Source organism: Oncorhynchus mykiss, chromosome 6, assembly GCF_057628025.1.
Source record: "Oncorhynchus mykiss isolate SJ-2025 chromosome 6, ASM5762802v1, whole genome shotgun sequence".
NCBI lineage: Eukaryota > Metazoa > Chordata > Actinopteri > Salmoniformes > Salmonidae > Oncorhynchus > Oncorhynchus mykiss.
In genome coordinates, this window is record NC_143027.1 from 67,703,869 (window position 1) to 67,723,145 (window position 19,277).

Sequence of the window (19,277 nt, forward strand, 5' to 3'; positions counted from 1 at the left end):
AGCAGTACATCTCTCCACAATAGTGTAAAATCTTCATACATTTATATATTGCTGATATATCCACTTGGCCAAAATAACATATATTTTATGAATTGACCAAAATGCTAATATTGGCTACTCTTGGCTAAACACTACACTTGGTCTTCACTGATTGATGAGTAGTAATAAGTAAGGGGAATATTCATAAAATCTACATAGAATGCATAAAAGTTTTTTTTATACTTGCTGCAGGCTTATTGGTTACATGGATGGATACGTCAGTTAATCTTTACTTGATGATTCACCATAAGGACTACAGATTATAAACAGTTTATACGCAGGAGCTGAATAGGCATTTTTAGTACTGCTATATCACATATACAGTGCCTTCAAAAAGCATTCATACCCCTTGACTTACTCCACATTTTGTTGTGTTACAGCCTGAATTCCAAATGGATTAAATAGATAATTTTTTTCTCACCCTATCATCTAGAGAAAACATGTTTTTATATATTTTTTGCTTGTTTTTTGTAAATTAAATACATAAACATCTAATTTACATTAGTATTCACACCCTGTCAATACATGTTACAATCACCTTTGGCAGCCTTTAAGGCAGCAATTACGGAGTCCTTCTAGGTACGTATCTAAGAGCTTTGCACAACTGGATTGTACAATATTTGCCCATATTTTTTAAATAAATTCTTCAAGCTTTGTCAAATTGATTGTTGATCAACGATAGAAAACCATTTTCAAATCTTGCCATAGATTTTCAAGCAGAATTAAGTCAAATCTGTAACTTGGCCAATCAGGAACATGTACCGTCTTCTTTGTAAGCAACTGTGTTTAAGGTTATTGTCCTGCTGAAAGGTGAATTAATCTCCCAGTGTCTGGTGGAAAGCAGACTGAACGAGGCTTTCCTGTAGGATATTGCCCGTGCTTAGCTTCATTCCAATTATTTTTTTATCCTGAAAATCTACCCATTCCTTAACGATTACAAGCATACCCATAACATAACTCAGCCACCACTATGCTTGAAAATGTGGAGTGGTACTCAGTAATGTGTTGTATTGGAATATTTTTTATTCTGTACAGTCTTCCTTTTCACTCGGTCAATTAGGTTAGTATTGTGGAGTAACTACATTCTTGATCCATCCTCAGTTTTCTCCTATCACAGCCATTAAACCCTGTAACTTTTTTAGTCACCATAGGTCTCATGGTGAAATCCATGAGCGGTTTCCTTACTCTCCTGGAACTAAGTTAGGTAGGACGCCTGTATCTCTGTAGTGACTAGGTGTATTGATACACCATCCAAAGTGGAATTAATATCTTCACCATGCTCAATGTGATATTCAATGTCTGGTCTTTCTTATTTTTTTAATCTACCAATAGGTGCCCTTCTTAGCGAGGCATTGGAAAACCTCCCTGCTTTTTGTGGTTGAATTTGTGTTTGAAATTCACTGCTTAAATGAGGGACCTTACAGATAATTGTATGTGTGGGGTACAGAGATGAGGTAGTCATTCAAAAATCACATTAAACCCTATTATTGCACACGGAGTCCATGCAATTTGTGACTTGAGTTCAGGAGTGAAAGTGCGCTTGAGGCTTGTCATAACAAAAAGGTTGAATACTTATTGACTCATGACATTTCAGCTTTTCATTTTTAATTAGTAAAAATTAAAAATGAATTCCACTTTATTAACATTATGGGGCATTGAGTATAGGCTACTGACAAAAAAATCAAAATGTAATCAAGCTGGAACACAACATTTGGAAAAAGTCAAGGGGTGTGAATACCAAATGTTACCAATATTTTTTGTTGATAGTAGATCCCTCAACGTGCAGTTGTGAAATATGGACCAACATGCATAGGTGAATGGTAAGACACAAATAAACAGACACAGGAAAGAGTTCTAACTTTATTAATATTATTTTAAAACTAATATAAATCCCATGGAATATCATCCTGGTGCCATTAAGTCTATGAATGCATGGATACCTGCCATAAGTACTGCATTCCAACACTCCATTCAAAAGTATTATTTTTTCTCCAAAACTCAGCAATCAGAATGGAAATACATGGCCTCAGCGCACTCTCTTCACAACACTCCTGTCTGTTCTCTCTTGTGCAAGTATATGCAAGTTAGCAAGTCGAGAATAATATTAGTGTTATCTTTTCAATGGCAGCAAAGAGATTGCTGCTGCACAGCTACAGAGAGAGAGAGAGAGGGAGTGTGGGTAAGAACAATGATCTGGGTTGTAAGAATAATCAGCTACTTATTTATTATTCTGAGCTGAGCGCTGTGTATTTCCCTCTGAAAAAAGAAACGGGGATAAACAAAAAGCAAGGATAAACCAATGCCATTCCCAGTTCCAAACAACAGATATCCCCAGGTTGCAGGCTCATGTGAAACTGGTTGCATCTGTGGGCCTGAGATCCCCTTATAGAACCCAGTTTTCCATCTGGGGCCTGTCTGAGGGAGAAATCCAAACAGAACACAGAGACTGTATCCTCAGCAGACCTCAACAATCATTCCATTGAAAAAGAACAGTCAAGAACAGATGTGACATTCATTTTCTTTTTCTCTAAAATACATTAGATGACTTGTGAATGGTGTTAAGTCAAATCAAGGTGGTGCAGGGGAGGTGTAAGACACGCATGTGCATTTTCTGGGAGGTGAGGTGAAGTTTGAGTTTATTCCCACTCTAGAAATACTGGGTGAACACAAATACAGCAGCTGATCAGTTTAACATGATATTTTCCTAATTAAGGAATGTCTTGATTGACCTTCTTAGAAACGTCTTCCACTAGCAAACCACATTGTCTAAACATAAACTAATCAATACAATGATTGGTAAAATGAGTCCTGCAATGTTTTTAAATGGAGGTTGACATTCTACTCCAGTAAAGCAAGGCATTAGGTATATAGAAATGCTCCTTTACTAGAGCAGCTATCCTCACCTGCAAGTTGTTAGGCCGTGAGAAGCCCACAATATATGTGCAAAGAAATGCATTGCGAGGAGCCATGCAAAAAAAAAAAAAAAAATATGACACGAGGAAACAATCAAAAGCTACATAAAAGCTTTATAAATACAATAACATTTTAAATCCTTAATGGAGATGTCAATTCGAGCTGTATTGTACTGTGTGATAGATAGCTGGCACTCTAGGCTCAATGCTTCTTTAGCCTGATGTTTTTATTTTCTCATAGTGGATCTGCGCAGGTAATTCATGCCCTCTTTGGTTGACTGCAGTACTGAAGAAAAATTCAAACAATAAACAACAATAAAAGAAAATTCCAACAAAGAGTTGTTAGAAAAACAGCATCAACTCTCAACGGCAGACAACTGCGCCTCGATGTCCACTCTGCAGATGGGGCACTTCTTATTGGTGAGGAGCCATTGGTCCACACACAGTTGATGGAAGAGATGCATACAAGGTAGGCGTCTGTGGAAGAGAGAATATATTGTTAGACATAGACTTTGAATTTCATCTTCATAATGAATGAAATGACAATGGAATGAATAAGGAATTAAATAACAATGAACACAATTAGTTTAATTTGGTTTGTTGAAAGATAGAAACTTAACATTCACACATTACAGTTCTTACATTACACCAACAGAGGGCAGAAACTCACTTGATCACATGAGCACATACTGTATGTTGAGCTCCAGAAATGTCCTCTGAGACCAGTCATTTTCAGACACTCAAAGGATTGGCTTTTCTGCTGATTACTATATTTGGGTGTTGAGAAAATCTCCACGGCATATCAAGAGAAAATGTGGGAAAGGAGTGGTCGTTCTCACACAAAAACAGCCCCGCATTAAAACACAAGCTACAGTATAACTGTACCTGACGTCCTCCCCTTCCTCCAGTATTGACAGACAGATGGTGCATTTCTCCTCTGTGTCTTCGTCCGCCCCCTCATCTTCTTCTTGCTTACCATGCAGCTTTCTCTGTTAATGAAAACACCATTATAGATACACAGCAGCAAAAACAAAGTTCAAACAAAGACAACTCTTATTCACATTATAAAGACGTATTAAACAGGGAAGGCTGAGACCATTTTATGAGGGTTACCGTCACACACGATAAATGTATTCAGGGTTCACAGGCTGTAAACATTACAGGTACAGACCCAACTTGCGAATAAACTATCCTTTATGACTGATAGAGGGCTTACTGTATACAGTACAAGCATTATGAGGGTGAACACATATCCCTATGAGGACAGAGAGAATGGTCATTTTGTCCTGGCTACAAAACATGTCATCCCTATGATCAAGGTAATATGGATTTTAAAAAATATATTTAAATAAATATTCCCCAAAATCTATAAAATGTTTCTACTGCCGAATCCCCTTGCCCCCAACACTACTACCATTAACAACTATAAATGAGCAGAGACATGTTTCCAAATTGAATTTGTTCATTTTTTTCTCACCGAGTCTGAGGTTGCGTGCATATTTTTCCCAATAGTTGCCCATGCTTCAGGGGTTAACTGTTCGTCAATGTCTCGCTCAGTCTCCAACACCTTCTGTATTGGGCAGCAGGTTATTAGGTTACTTATTTAAATACATTTGGAAAACTAGATGGAATCTTTCCCTACAATGTTTTCTAAGGCTGAAACATTGGCTGAAAGGGACACTTTCTAGTTTCTACAGCATCTGATTTAACGATAACAATACATTCATATTTTGAAAGGAGCACAAAATAACCACCGAGTGTGCACTCTGTCCCAGAATAAAATCTTGTGCAGACATGCACAAAATACATCACATCAAACTACATTACATAGGATATGTTCTGAAACACACACACACACTTTTATAGGAGTGCTCTCACCTTTTTGTACTTGTGTGGGTAAGTGCACCTCTCTATGGTTCCCTGAGAGGCCCCTCGGTTCACAGTCCCCAATCTCTCCTCTAAATGCAGCAGATCCTGAGGAAAAGGGCAGGAAAACAACCCAACATGAGACTGTGCCAACTCAGTTCCACACAGCTCATTATCCACAGCCATAACACGCTCTTAGCTCCTTCATAACTAATTACCAGGGCCAGGAGTGTTTCCTCACCACCTGACCTGAGCAGGAAAAACTCCAGGCACTAGTTACTAGCTCTTTACTAATCAAGTGTCACCTCATAAGTTCGTCCAAATCCAGTCATTCTGGATGAGATGTAGCGAATGTGCGGGTAGGTTACTTCAGACATGCCAGTGTGCTGTGAGGGAGGCAAAACAATTCCATGGAAATATGTTCACTTCAGTGGAGTACAGTCATTTGTTTCTGTGGGCTACAGTTCATGAAGCACATATAGCGATATAGCATTATCAATTAAGTCTGCTGACACTGCTCGACATGGGTATAAATTCCAGCTAGCATTGCCAAAAATTGCATTTTTGATAACCGCAGAGGTCTCACAATTTCATATTTTCGGACATTGTGCATTAACTTTCAACATATTTTCAAAGGGGCATCCATTGATTTCAGGCAACTGGTTATGTTGAATATGCATGAGAAATGCCATAATTGCCAACGCATTATTCATGTGGCCCAACAAACCATCCTTGAAATAACAGATGTTATAAAGAGAGGGCTAGCATCATTCATCTAAGCCATACTTCTCATGTATTCTAACGTAGGCACGTGTGCTTAGAGTGAGGGTGCCAGTCGTGCACTCACCATGAAGGGGATGGGGAAGTGGTGCAGTCTTGGGGGAGGGTGGTAGTGGGGCAGGTGAGGGTGCAGGTGTCCTGAAGGATATGGCGCCACGGTCACTCCAGCCTCGATACCCAGCTCCCTACAGAAGAGAACCAGACCAACAACAGTCATCACCAACTCAGGCATTGATGTCACAGGTGCCATTTCAACAGTGAAGATGAGTGACTGACTATATCCTTAGTGCACAGCAGGCCACATATACGTCGGTAAAAATAAAACTCTTGGCCCTACACGCAAGGCATTGGCCCTCAACTGCTCTAAATGGTACTGACCACGCAGTCCTCTGCTCAGGTTGGCGTGGGTGGGACGACATGGTCTGGGGCACGTGGATGTGGTGGCCATGGCCGTAGTTGGGGTGCATTCTGTGGGGGTGTGGAGGGGGGCGCTCATGTGCTCGTCTGGAGACAGAGAGAGAGGTTTATCAGAAACACAAGAGGGAAAATACCATAATATTGTCCCTGTAATCAGACAATTGGATGCTACTGTCTGTGCTTGCAGTTGTGTTGCTTCCATCAGACAGGTTGGACCGAGGCCAGAGGCTACACTCACGTGGGGTGTTGCATCATCCTGCGTCTCTGAACCTCCATCCTCTGCAGCATCTCGTGCTGGTGCAGCCTCTGCACAGAGGTCCCCAGTGCAGGCATGTGGTGCTGCAGGGCCTGGTGCTCCGCGGGCAGGTGTTGGGGGGCACTGGAGCCTGTGAGGTGGTGGGCAGGCAGAGGGGCAGGGGGGGGCGGGGGCACGGCGTGGCCAGGGGGGTGGGAAGGCAGGGGCGTGTGGAAGGGATGGACGGGGTGGGGGATGACGTAGTCACCCTGTGGAGTGGGCTGAGGAGGGGGAGGAGGGTTACCATGGGAATGGGGGCAGGTGTTAGAGGGCTGGTGGTGCAGGGAGCGTGCCAGGGGGGCGTCTGGGTGTCAGAGAGACAGAGCGAGAATGGTGGGAGAAAGTTGATAAGTAGTTAGTAACACCTTACCAGATCGCCTTTAAGTCCCCTTCCTAATGATGACACCTGATCATCATCATCATCATCATCATCATCATCATCATCATCATCAGTTATGACTCCCCTCATGCTGCCTGGCTGGCTGCTCCCTGTGCTGAGCAGGTTTCCCACCTGAGACCCTGGACAGACCCAGCCTCTCTCTCTGTCTGTCTGTCTGTCTCGCTCCCTACTGCAGAGAGAAGGGGGCTGGAGCAGGAATGACTGTCTGACGTGACTGAGTGTAGGCACTAGACAGGTGCGCCAACAGTTCCAATTATCCCTCTAAATATGGCCCCACCAGGGAGCACCGCCACACTCCTCATTCCAAACAGAGCTATTCTGAGGAGAATCAGCAATTAACAGGGCCTGTTTGGTAGCACACCCGCAGCATTTAGCACATTAAACATCAGGTGTTTCTCTTAATTACTATTAGCACTGGGTTTCAAGAGTGCTGTTGTCGGCATAATCTTTCAAGGTCTGGTGGTAATAGTTACTGTATATATCCTAAAGGCTCACATGTTTAGTACAGTAGTATGCAGGTTCTGCATGGGAATAACACACTATAGTTACTACTGCAGCATTTCATTTTCCTATCAAATCAACACTTAAACAATAGAAACCACACAAATCTAACCCCAAAATAACTTCACCCACCAAAATAAAAGGCCATCTCCCTTTTGGTACAGATGTAGCTCTACTCACAGGAGGGGTGCATGAAGTGCCTGCAGGTAGATAGCTGTGGCTGTGGCTGAGGCTGGGCCACCATGGCTGAGCTGAAGGAGTCCACCACTGCGCTGGGCTGGCTGGGCCCTGGCCCCGTTGCATTCTGGGAGTTGTAGGCAGCGGGCCGAGACGTGGAGCCTGGACAGCACGGGTCAAAGGCTGAGGTGCCATGGAAACTACCGGCCCCGCTGCTCCGCAAGCCACTGTTGCTCAGGTCCACCGGTAGAGTCTGCTTGGGAGGGGAGAGACAGAGACAGGAGGGTTGGCGAGGAGAGGAGGGAAATGAAAAGGAAAGTATAGGGGTGAGAGATACAGGGAGGGGAGGTATGGAGAGAGTAGAACCAGACTATGATGTTATGGTGCTATTGTCTGACTCTGATCTCTGTAGTGACAGAACATATAACTGACCAGTAGAACACTAAACTAAAACCACAGGGCTTCATGGTCCAGCCACCACAAAGCACAAGATACAAGTACAAGACAATGGGCTTCACAGTTTAGACTGCAGTAAACCGGCTGAGAAAATGCAATCTAGGTGATTGAGTTTCAAATCATAGTAGCAGCCCTCCCTCGTTGAATTATTCAAATAAATAATCATATTTAGACTGATGCATAAAACATGACTTATTCACCTTATGCAGGCAGTATGTCTCCTTTCTCTGAGCTGTAGCTGAGGGCGGTACCTACATGTAGGCCAAGCCCATCAAAGGGCACAGCATTTTGCCTCACCCATGAAACTACTTCCTCCTTTTCATGGTAGAGACCTGACGGCCCAGTTTTGAATACTTGCCCCAGCCCTGCATGAATTATGTAGGAATCAGAGAGTATCAAGACAGAGAGACGGAGGTCTATGGAGGGAGCCCCTAACCTGACCTGTAGACACAGCCCTCTCAACCCCAACCCAACTCATTACACTTTAACCACACACTGCTCCACTTTGATGGTAAATAATACAATCCAGCAGCTCCTAACAATTAGCAGAATTTAAATGATTCAGCGGTGAATCTGGCTTCAAGGGAGGCTGCCAGCTAGTTCCTTTGCAATGTTTTTGTTAAGATATCAGTTATTTGTCTGTTTCAGTTCCTATTCTGTTTTTTCCTTCTTTAATCACCTTGAATCTGATTCATTGGCAGATATTGATGGAGCCGTTTGTTTAGACACACAAAGCCAAAGATACATTTGAATGCGATGGTGACATCTGCCAGGGAGAACATGGCTTGCATGGTTTACTAAAACAATAAATGATTCCGAATTTATCTCCAGCTATTGTGGGAGGAAAGGGCAGTCTTCTATCTCCTCAGATTCTATTCATTTAGCCTACTTTTATAGATTTTGGGCAAGAAAGAAAATATGATCAAATACTTTCATGACTTTAAAAAAAAATCTCATTTTAATATGGAATATATTTATAAAATGTTACTGCTATAAGAAATGCATACATTCTCTGGTCGATATATTAAAGTTGGGGAAATCAAAAAAAGGAAGCAGAAGTAACAGCCAAACCTCCAATGCTACAACGAAACAAACAACAGGGTGTTGATGCTCAGGCCTACCTGGTCGTGGTATTGGGTGGAGCTGCTGCTGCTGACCCCTCCCCCTCTGCATGGTGCAGGCAGGGCAGTGGGCCTCTCTAGGGGGCAGCTGGGCTCAGGAAAGGGCAGAGTGGTTGGAGGTGGGTGCTGAGGCACATGGTGATGGTGGTGGTGGAAGTGGTGGGCGTGGCTGTGCTGCTGGGAGCCCGGCTGCTGGGGGGGCTGGGCCTGCAGGCAGCTGGAATGGCCCAGGGTCATGTGACCAGGGGAGGGCCCTCCGCAGGGGGAGTGCTGCGGGCAGCAGGAGGGTAACCTGGGCATGGCCGTGCCCCCAATCTCTCCTGCCACACCAGACGATCCTCTTCTGCTCTCATCTGATAGAGATGGAAAACACCTTTAAGCTTCACTCATTATTCATAGATGACCCACAGGGAAGATGACTAAACTTAGAAAGGCACACAAGGTTGACATCATGGCTTTCTGGAGAGTGTATGGTCTTGTCTTACCCTCCGTGCCTGCAGCACCCCTTGGCCCCTGTGCCAGCGTGCTGTCTGGGGCTGGGCCTTGACCAGGGCAGCTGGTGGAGGGGCCTAGGGCATCGTGGGGCTCTGAGGTAGAGGTATGATGAGAGGAGGATGAAGAGGAAGAGCTGACAGTCTGAGGGTGAATGCTGTCAGAGGTGGATGGCACAACAGAGAGATCTGAGATGGGGAAAAGAGACAGGTAAACAGATTTAATAGGTGGGAATTCATTACGTAGCACACATCCATCTGTGTGTGTGTGTGTGTGTGTGTGTGGCAGGGTTTCCATTAGGAAAATGTGGCGCCGGACATTTGACCGGCAGCATTTTAATTTACCGGACATGTGAGAAATTTACCAGACCCATATGCATTGGGTGCATAACCTATTAGAGCGTCCACCCACAGTGCTCAGAATGACAGAAATCACTAACAGAACACGCAAGTCAAGGAAGCAATGATGTGCCGTCCTTCTTACCAAATTCTGATGTGCACTTTAAAGAAGTTAGAATAACTGTCCACATCTACTTTTCCTCAGCCAACGAACAGCAAAATCACTAGTCTGTCAATCTACTATCCTCCACAGTAGAACAGTTGACCTATTCTATTGGTCAGCTTGTCGAGAAAGAAATGGCCTGTTCCAAACACTCTGGGTTAGTTGTGGGACGATAGATTCCAAATTCATTACAACCAGTAATGTCTAGGCTACATAAAACAAACGTTAAAAAACAATGAGTCTGATGCAACAGACCAGAACGTTCAGCTTAAACTGTTGATCAACTATTATATGCGCACAATGCAGAAAGCTACACGGGAATGTTCGTTCAATAACCCAATTAGCGGGAAAACACTTATCAAAAGGGCCCTTCACACGTGATTGCAGACATTTAGAAAGAGGGGAGATGTAATATGCAACAACTTGCTAATATGACCAGGATTGTGCCTTGGAATACTGGACAATGAAGGAAAGTTGATATAAATGAATTGCCACCACGGATATGGTCTGATTTTGGCTCGGCTACTTTGAAGCAAGGTAAGAGATGCCTCATATGTATTAAAACAACTAAGTATGTTTTCAAAGTGCATACTGCCTCCAGCTAATTGCAAAGAGGTGTGTGACGCGCTGATGAAGTCTGCCTTCTGTTGCCTAAGCATTTACTGTTAGAGATGCTATAGCAGCAGCTCTCGCGCTCTGACAGATTTTACACTCAAAGGCTCTGTATCTGTATGCTGTAGGCGGTGTGATAAATAAGATATCCCTACACAACGAATATACACAGCGTGAACAAAAACATGCTCTTTCCATGACAGACTGGCCAGGTGAATCCAGGTGAAAACTATGATGTCACTTGTCAAATCCACTTCAAATCAGTGTAGATAAAGGGGAGGAGACAGGTTAAAGAAGGATGTTTAAGCCTTAAGACATGTGTGCCATTCAGAGGGTGAATGGGCAAGACAAAATATTTAAGTGCCTTTGAACGGAGTATAGTAGCAGGAGCACCGGTTTGTGTCAAGAACCGCAACGCTGATGATGGATTCTTCACGATCAGCAGTTTCCCGTGTGCATCAAGAACGGTCCACCACCCAAAAGACATCAGGGGCCAATTTGACAACTGTGGGAAGCATTGGAGTAAACATGGGCCAGCATCACTGTGGAACGCTTTCGACACCTTCTAGAGTCCATGCCCCGACGAATTGAGGCTGTTCTGGGGGTAAAATGGGGTTCAACTGAATATTAAGGTGTTCCTAATGTTTTGTACACTCTGTAAGCCTACTATACACACACAGCAATTTGATCTGCTTTTCTATTTTTTATTTTATTTTTTAAATCGCCCAAAAGCTGGCTATTACCGGCTAACGGAAACCCTGGTGTGTAGACTGGCTGCAGTGCCTTGGCAGCCAGGGAGAAGAAGATACCTCATTAGCATTCCACAGTGTGAGCTCCATCTGCTTTTCATAGTCACAAATTAATTTCTCCTCCAAAGAAATGCAAATGCGCTCATATCTCACACTGCTCTGTTATTCTGTTATCAGTCACACGGTGCGAGACCATAAAGAGAATGCACCAAATTGGACTTTTAAGTCACACTAATGCTTTGGTCTGGTTTGCTAATGCCTCAGGTTAGAGGGCAAACTGGTCTGGGAAAACATAGCCATTAGCCAGAGATATGCAGGATGTTGGAATGGTAAAGCCATTACAAAAACAGTCAGTCCACACCTGATATATTCAAATTATAATAAATAGAATATATAATGTGTTTTTCATTTAAATAAATAAAAACAAATGAACAACTAGACAGGGAAACTGAAACAAAGAACCCATTTTTAAAAGGTGTGTATGCAATGGCTTGGGGCTGTCATGAATGTATGAACTGAACTGGAGTAGGGCCTATACATCTGGTGAGAATAATGTACATATATAAATTGGAGATGATTAAATACACAGCTCTTCAATGGACTTTGTAATTCAATGTAGGCTATACTCATCAGGAGTCGGCTGTATATCCCCTAAATCCAGAGTGAAACTCTTTACCCACAAAAGCTTTAACACCACCAGGTGCATTTCATTCCTTGTGCCTAATGCATCCACATTAACAATGAAGAGCATGCTTCTGGCTACTGCTCCAGTGGCTGGCATCACTGTGACATTTTATGATAGGATTGACAGTATGAAACGACATGCATCAGAAGTGCAATGGGTTGATATGTAAAAGCCAACCAATGAAAGAGCAGACGCTCTCAGGGGCACAGTCGCTATTAATATCCCTCCATTTGATGAAAAGATACAGATGAATCATTATTAAAACAGTGCTCGCTTACGGGAACATTTCAAATTGAATTGTGATGACAGGACAATTCTTATTCAAGTTAGCGACAGCCACTCACTCCCAGGTTTGGAGAGATGTGTGGAAGAAGCTAGCTAATCCTATTAAACAATAGAGTGTGAATGAGAGTATTTCATTTGACATGTAATATTTCCCAACTCCCTACAGTGTTGAGCTGGATCATGTAAGAAAGCATTAGACTCATCAAAATCCACATTCATATGCTGTGCGACAGTCCGGCTATCGTATGCAGCATCTATGAAAAAGCTGTTCCTCAATGTAAATTATTTTTACACACATAATCACCAGATCTATTTTTTTTCTGCCTCAAGAGTAAACTTGCTTTTCTGTATGTGTGTGTGAGAGAGTGAGACACAGACACAGAGAGAGAGAGAGAGAGAGACACAGACACAGAGAGAGAGAGTGCGACACAGACACAGAGAGAGAGAGTGAGACAGACACAGAGAGAGAGAGTGCGACACAGACACAGAGAGAGAGAGTGCGACACAGACACAGAGAGAGAGAGTGAGACACAGACACAGAGAGAGAGAGTGAGACACAGACACAGAGAGAGAGAGTGAGACACAGACACAGAGAGAGAGAGTGAGACACAGACACAGAGAGAGAGAGTGAGACACAGACACAGAGAGAGAGAGTGAGACAGACACAGAGAGAGAGAGTGAGACACAGACACAGAGAGAGAGAGTGAGACAGACACAGAGAGAGAGAGTGAGACACAGACACAGAGAGAGAGAGTGAGACACAGACACAGAGAGAGAGAGTGAGACACAGACACAGAGAGAGAGAGTGAGACACAGACACAGAGAGAGAGAGTGAGACACAGACACAGAGAGAGAGAGTGAGACACAGACACAGAGAGAGAGAGTGAGACACAGACACAGAGAGAGAGAGTGAGACACAGACACAGAGAGAGAGAGTGAGACACAGACACAGAGAGAGAGAGTGAGACACAGACACAGAGAGAGAGAGTGAGACACAGACACAGAGAGAGAGAGTGAGACACAGACACAGAGAGAGAGAGTGAGACACAGACACAGAGAGAGAGAGTGAGACACAGACACAGAGAGAGAGAGTGAGACACAGACACAGAGAGAGAGAGTGAGACACAGACACAGAGAGAGAGAGTGAGACACAGACACAGAGAGAGAGAGTGAGACACAGACACAGAGAGAGAGAGTGAGACACAGACACAGAGAGAGAGTGAGACACAGACACAGAGAGAGAGAGTGAGACACAGACACAGAGAGAGAGAGTGAGACACAGACACAGAGAGAGAGAGTGAGACACAGACACAGAGAGAGAGTGAGACACAGACACAGAGAGAGAGAGTGAGACACAGACACAGAGAGAGAGAGTGAGACACAGACACAGACACAGAGAGAGAGAGTGAGACACAGACACAGAGAGAGAGAGTGAGACACAGACACAGAGAGAGAGAGTGAGACACAGACACAGAGAGAGAGAGTGAGACACAGACACAGAGAGAGAGTGAGACACAGACACAGAGAGAGAGAGTGAGACACAGACACAGAGAGAGAGAGTGAGACACAGACACAGAGAGAGAGAGTGAGACACAGACACAGAGAGAGAGTGAGACACAGACACAGAGAGAGAGAGTGAGACACAGACACAGAGAGAGAGAGTGAGACACAGACACAGAGAGAGAGAGTGAGACACAGACACAGACACAGAGAGAGAGAGTGCGACACAGACACAGAGAGAGAGAGTGCGACACAGACACAGAGAGAGAGAGTGAGACACAGACACAGAGAGAGAGAGTGACACAGACACAGAGAGAGAGAGTGTATTTGCAACCCTTTGTATGTTGTTCATATAAAAATGACTGTTCTTCTTAAGAGGACAAATGCCTCAGAGGACTACTGTAAACTCGCCTTTGTGTTGAAAGACGAATGAGCCTAGCTTTGAAAGAAAAGACAGTGGAAAAACAGAGGCCTGAGTCTAAGTCTAGGACCTCTATGTGACTGTTGCATCATATAGTTCATCTCAGAGTGGTATTGCGGGTCGGCACGTCCTCATGCTCACCATCCTCATCCACTGTGAGGTCCACCACCTCCCCGGCGCTCTGGCGCAGAGGCTGGATGACGGTAGAGAGGCGGTGGCGGCCGCGGGGCTCCTGGGGCCGGTTCTGGGAGCAGCTGGGGCCCCAGTACATCCTGCCATGGCCCCCCACCGAGCGAGGCCTGTGGACACAAACACACAGCCAGTTAGCGAGGAAGGAGAGGAGAGGGGGGTAAACAACCAGATTAAACAAGGCTTCAGTTCAGACTGACTGGGACCACGCTGATAATGCCAGGTCATCTGGACCCTGGGCTACGGTATTGTAACAATTCTATGATATATTGCTGACCACACAGCCCTCTCACTGGAGACCAGTGGTCAGTGGACGAGACCCAGTCCATAGGACTTCATGGAGAAGTGAGAAAATCCAGACAACTCAGCCCGATTTCCCTCCTGAAGCAAATCTCTTGCTTTCCCAGCCTGATCGTCCTTTAAATAAATATATGAACAACAGTTCATTTTATGATGTCATTTATCATGTAGTAAAAGGGAAAGTTGAAGCGTTGTCATTTGGAGACAGGGGACTGTCCACAGTGCTTTTTCTGTGTGTTGAGTCCAAATCAGCTCAATTTAACGGAACACCTGGCTGGAATGTAAATAAGAGCCAGCTGACATGAGCGCAAGCGCCGCAGCTAATTCATACAGACAGTCTACACACAGCCGTGCGCATGAGACACACACACAGCTGTGCAAACCTTTGAGAACCACACAGAAAGATCATGTTTGTATCACACACACATGGTTTCATCCACCACACCCACTAAACTCCAAAACAACCTTGTGGAAAACACAATTCAACCCACAGAAACACCTCTACCTCATTTAGCCTCATCAACCACGCATATTTGCTCAAGTCACAACCATTGTGCATCATTGACTGCGCTCTCTTTCCTCTCTCCCTTTCGCAGTCGTCCTCTCTCGTTCTTCCTGCCTTCCTCTCTCTCGTGTGATGTGGGAGTCTAGAGAGTGTCAGTGTGCTGTAAAGCAGGATGAGAGGGGGGAGCCTAGGGGATAGAGTGCCTGCCGTAAAGCAGCCTGTCATGGAGACATGAGGCTGGGGAAGAGAGAGAGAGAGCAGTGAACCAGGCCTGAGGGCCAAGATCAGGCTGAGGGAAGGGGAGAGCCAAGAGCAGAGAGGCCCTTGCTCCTCTCAACAAATGGCTGCTGCTGGAACCTCTAAACCACAGGTTGCATCATTAAAACAATAAGATTACAGACAAGCATGGTGGGCTGCTGCTATTCCAGTGTGTGTGTGTGTGTGTGTGTACAACAATAGCAAGGCCATACACACACGGCCATGTAGGCCTAAGAAGTCCTTCTAATAAGCAGGCGTGAGTGTCCCCACTCACACCACTCAGCAGAGGAAATGCCATTCTAAGGAAGGCAAGAAAAACCTATTAGTGCCACTTCTGATGTTGGCAATGCAGAAATAAGGAAGAAAAGCCTCCATGGCCTGTCCCATGGGGCGGGGCAGTTCACACACACACACACACACACACACACACACACACACACACACACACAGAGCAGTGAAGGTGGTACACACAGAGCGATAGTACAGGAGGTGTGGCTTGATTGCACTGTAATTGGCACCTGCTCCTCCTTTCTCCCACCTCGGGGCCCAGGGAGCAGGCTAGCCCACCTCGGGGCCCAGGGAACAGGCTAGCCCACCAGGGACAAGCACCTAATTACCCACAACATAGACCTGGGATTATTTTGTAAATACCTGTTTACCACCATGGTCTCTGAGGGGTGGAGGTGAGGGGAAAACAGAACACAGTAAACATGAACACTGTGGGAACTGGGGGCTTGGCAGGACCACGATTTTGCCATCTCCACGCGCACTCTGCCAAATGCCTGAGGGCTTAGAGAGGGCTCGACAGTGGGGTAATGTGGGGCTAACTGCTAGGATGGGATCTATGGACTGTTTATAAACTGGGCTATGGTACGGGGGGGGGGGCAAGACAGAAGTGCAAGCTGCATGTTCTGCACCGAAATCCAAAGCCTCCACTAATACTGAATATGGCACGCATGCAGACTCACACCCTCTATCCCAACCATTGGCCTCTCTGCTCTGTAAAGATCTTTCAGCGGAAAACCGTCATTGCCAACCCTGTCACGCGCGTGGCAAATTGGAGATTCATGTGCTTAGACAAACATTATGGCTCACACCTGGTTCAGTCCTCTGAAAAGTTATCTACAAAACCTAAAAGATTCATACTGATAAGAACTGAACATATCAAATAAATATATGTTTTGTGGAATTAGCACAGATTGTCTGTATGTTTATTTCATTTCATGTAGTGTAGAATGGAGATAATTATCTCTAACATTTTTCTTAGCACATGCCCCTAAGTCTCTATAGTAGAGGAATGCTTGTCATTTCTGATTATACTTTTGGTGACGTGGATCATAGTTACAGTGTATCAGGTTGCGTGATCCTCGTAATGTTACGTGGAAAATACAACTAACGGGACGCAGAATTAAATGTATATTACACTCGCACAAATGCAACCAGTTATTTTTCGTATTTGCATTTCTTTCACTAGCAAATGAACTGCTGGCACTTTAGAGCACACTGAATGTCCATCTTATGTTCGCTAACGTTAGCTTGAAACAATTAGTGTTAACCTTTCCACAACACACAGAGTCGAAAAGGGATTTGTCCACGTGTTTACGTACAGCTGACAGTTGGCAAACTCAGCATCACAACAAACAGGAGGCGGGGCAGACACAGGGTAGCTACGTCCAATAATGATGTATTCATATCCATGTCCGTTGACACAAACTCTGTACATGTATGTGTGTTGCAGCTCGAGAATCGGGATGTCTGCATTACTCATCCTGGTGCCCTTTGACCTCTACACCCAGTACTCCTTGCTACACCTCCCCCTTCAGAAACAGCCCTACTCTGCATTCTCCTGCAAGCCAGGGCATCTCTGGGAGGTGCAGGCAGAGATGGGGAGATAAAAATACACACACACACACACACAACTAGCTACACTCTGTTCATTCACTTCCCGGAAATACCTAGGGAGAATATCGTCAACCTAGCATGAAGAGAGGGAGAGAAGGAAGATAGAGGGAGAGAGAGAGCCATGGGAGGGACAGAGATCAAGGGAGAGAGATAGATAGAGAGCGAAGGGAGTGAGGGATATCTACAGGGAGAGAGAGAGAGGGAGCGATACAGCAAAAGAGTGGAGGGAGGGAGGAAGAGTGATAGAGCAAGTGAGGGCGCGCCAGAGAGAGGAGGGGGATGGAGAGAGGGGGAGAGAGAGCAATGCTTATGTAAACCCATCTGTATCACACTCCAAATACTTACAAGTTCTCAGAAAAAGACAGCCTTCTATTTCTTAGAGGGCCCTTACTGATCTCTTCCCCTCCCCCTTACTGATCTCTCCTCCCCCTTACTGATGTCTTCCCCCCCTTTACTGATCTCTTCCCCTCCCCCTTACTGATCTCTTCTCTTGCCCCCCTTATTGATCTCTTCCCCTCCCCCTTACAGACCTTTTCTCTTCCCCCCCTTACAGATCTCTTCTCCCCCCCTTACTGAGCTCTTCTCTTCTCTCCCCTTACTGATCTCTTCCCCTCCCCCTTACTGATCTCTTCCCCTCCCCCTTACTGATCTCTTCTCTCCCCCTCTTACAGATCTCTTCTCCCCCCCTTACTGAGCTCTTCTCCCCCCCTTACTGAGCTCTTCTCCCCCCCTTACTGAGCTCTTCTCCCCCCCCTTACTGAGCTCTTCTCTTCCCCCCCTTACTGAGCTCTTCCATTCCCTCCCCCTTACTGATCTCTTATCTTGCCCCCCCTTACTAATCTCTTTCCCACCCTTACTGATCTCTTCTCTCCCCCCCTTACTGATCTCTTCTCTTCCCGCCTCCCCCTTACTGATCTCTTATCTTGCCCCCCCTTACTAATCTCTTTCCCCCCCTTACTGATCTCTTCTCTCCCCCCCTTACTGATCTCTTCTCTTCCCGCCTCCCCCTTACTGATCTCTTCTCCCTCCCTTACTGATCGCCCCCCACATGAATGTTTCTGAAAAGGCCAGGCACATTTAGCCTCATCAACTCCTGGATAACGCCGTTTAAAATAAGTCACAGTGCACAACCAGACTAAATCTACAGAGGAGCACTGTTAGGGAACAATCAATCACGGGCAAGCTAATCACGTGTCTGTGGGACAGAGGGAACATGGGAGAAATTAACAGGGCCACTAAAGCTCCAGTCAGTCAAGCCAAGTGGGTTAAATTCTCCATTGGGGTTCCAGACCTGCAGAATGGGCTCACTGAGAAGGTGAGCCCAGAGAGAGTGGTCAGATGAGCTTGCCTCTGGAAGAGGGGCTTGGCTTCACTGCTAAAAACAACCAGAGGCATGTGGCCTGCTCCCCAGTGCAGCTCTTCTCTGGGTATGCTATGCACCATGCAGAGCTATAGAGAGACTCTGTCTGGCCCCCTGCTATTCCACTCCACAGCAGCCTGAACTGGTCTCTAAACCTGTTCTTTAACCGCTCATCCACGCTACTAAACAACAGTATGTTATTACTCTTCTTGTTCCTCTTCGCGCACACACACACACACACACACCTGACCTTGGACCCAGGTCATTCATTTTCCTGAGATTTTAAGACTTGATGCTATTAACCCCCTCCCCCTGCCTAGAAAACCCCCCGGCTTTCCCCAACTCCCTGCATTCCACTCACAGCACACACACAGAGAGCTGGGAGCCTGGAGATGAGTCACGTCGACGGTCAGAGCATGAGAGAGAGAGCGCCACCAACTGACCTTAGGTTTCACACAGAGGGTCCCATTCTGGGAACAGCCAGACACTACTCAACACTTCATTGCACTGCCCTACATACAGAACAAATATCCTACATCTAAAAACCCACCCTT

The 19,277-nt window shown here is 45.3% G+C and overlaps 1 protein-coding gene across 4 annotated transcripts in view; it reads right to left on the reverse strand.

Moving 5' to 3' along the window:
- Positions 1-1,886: 1,886 nt before the first annotated feature.
- The window catches only part of LOC110526411 (E3 ubiquitin-protein ligase arkadia-C), a 44,737-nt gene continuing 27,346 nt past the window's right edge, over positions 1,887-19,277 (reverse strand). Inside the window, exons 4-15 of one of the 4 annotated variants that reach the window (XM_036980799.2) lie at positions 14,351-14,508; positions 9,450-9,644; positions 8,965-9,317; positions 7,391-7,640; positions 6,253-6,613; positions 5,976-6,101; positions 5,665-5,782; positions 5,123-5,203; positions 4,830-4,925; positions 4,429-4,521; positions 3,837-3,940; positions 1,887-3,428 (exon numbers count right to left, since the gene is read on the reverse strand). In XM_036980799.2, the coding sequence (XP_036836694.2) occupies positions 3,308-3,428; positions 3,837-3,940; positions 4,429-4,521; positions 4,830-4,925; positions 5,123-5,203; positions 5,665-5,782; positions 5,976-6,101; positions 6,253-6,613; positions 7,391-7,640; positions 8,965-9,317; positions 9,450-9,644; positions 14,351-14,508 (2,056 nt within the window). In that variant the 3' untranslated portion in view covers positions 1,887-3,307. Of the gene's footprint in view, positions 3,429-3,836; positions 3,941-4,428; positions 4,522-4,829; positions 4,926-5,122; positions 5,204-5,664; positions 5,783-5,975; positions 6,102-6,252; positions 6,614-7,390; positions 7,644-8,964; positions 9,318-9,449; positions 9,645-14,350; positions 14,509-19,277 lie in introns of all 4 variants that reach the window. The other 3 variants (XM_036980796.2, XM_036980802.2, XM_036980800.2) reach the window with 3 other exon arrangements.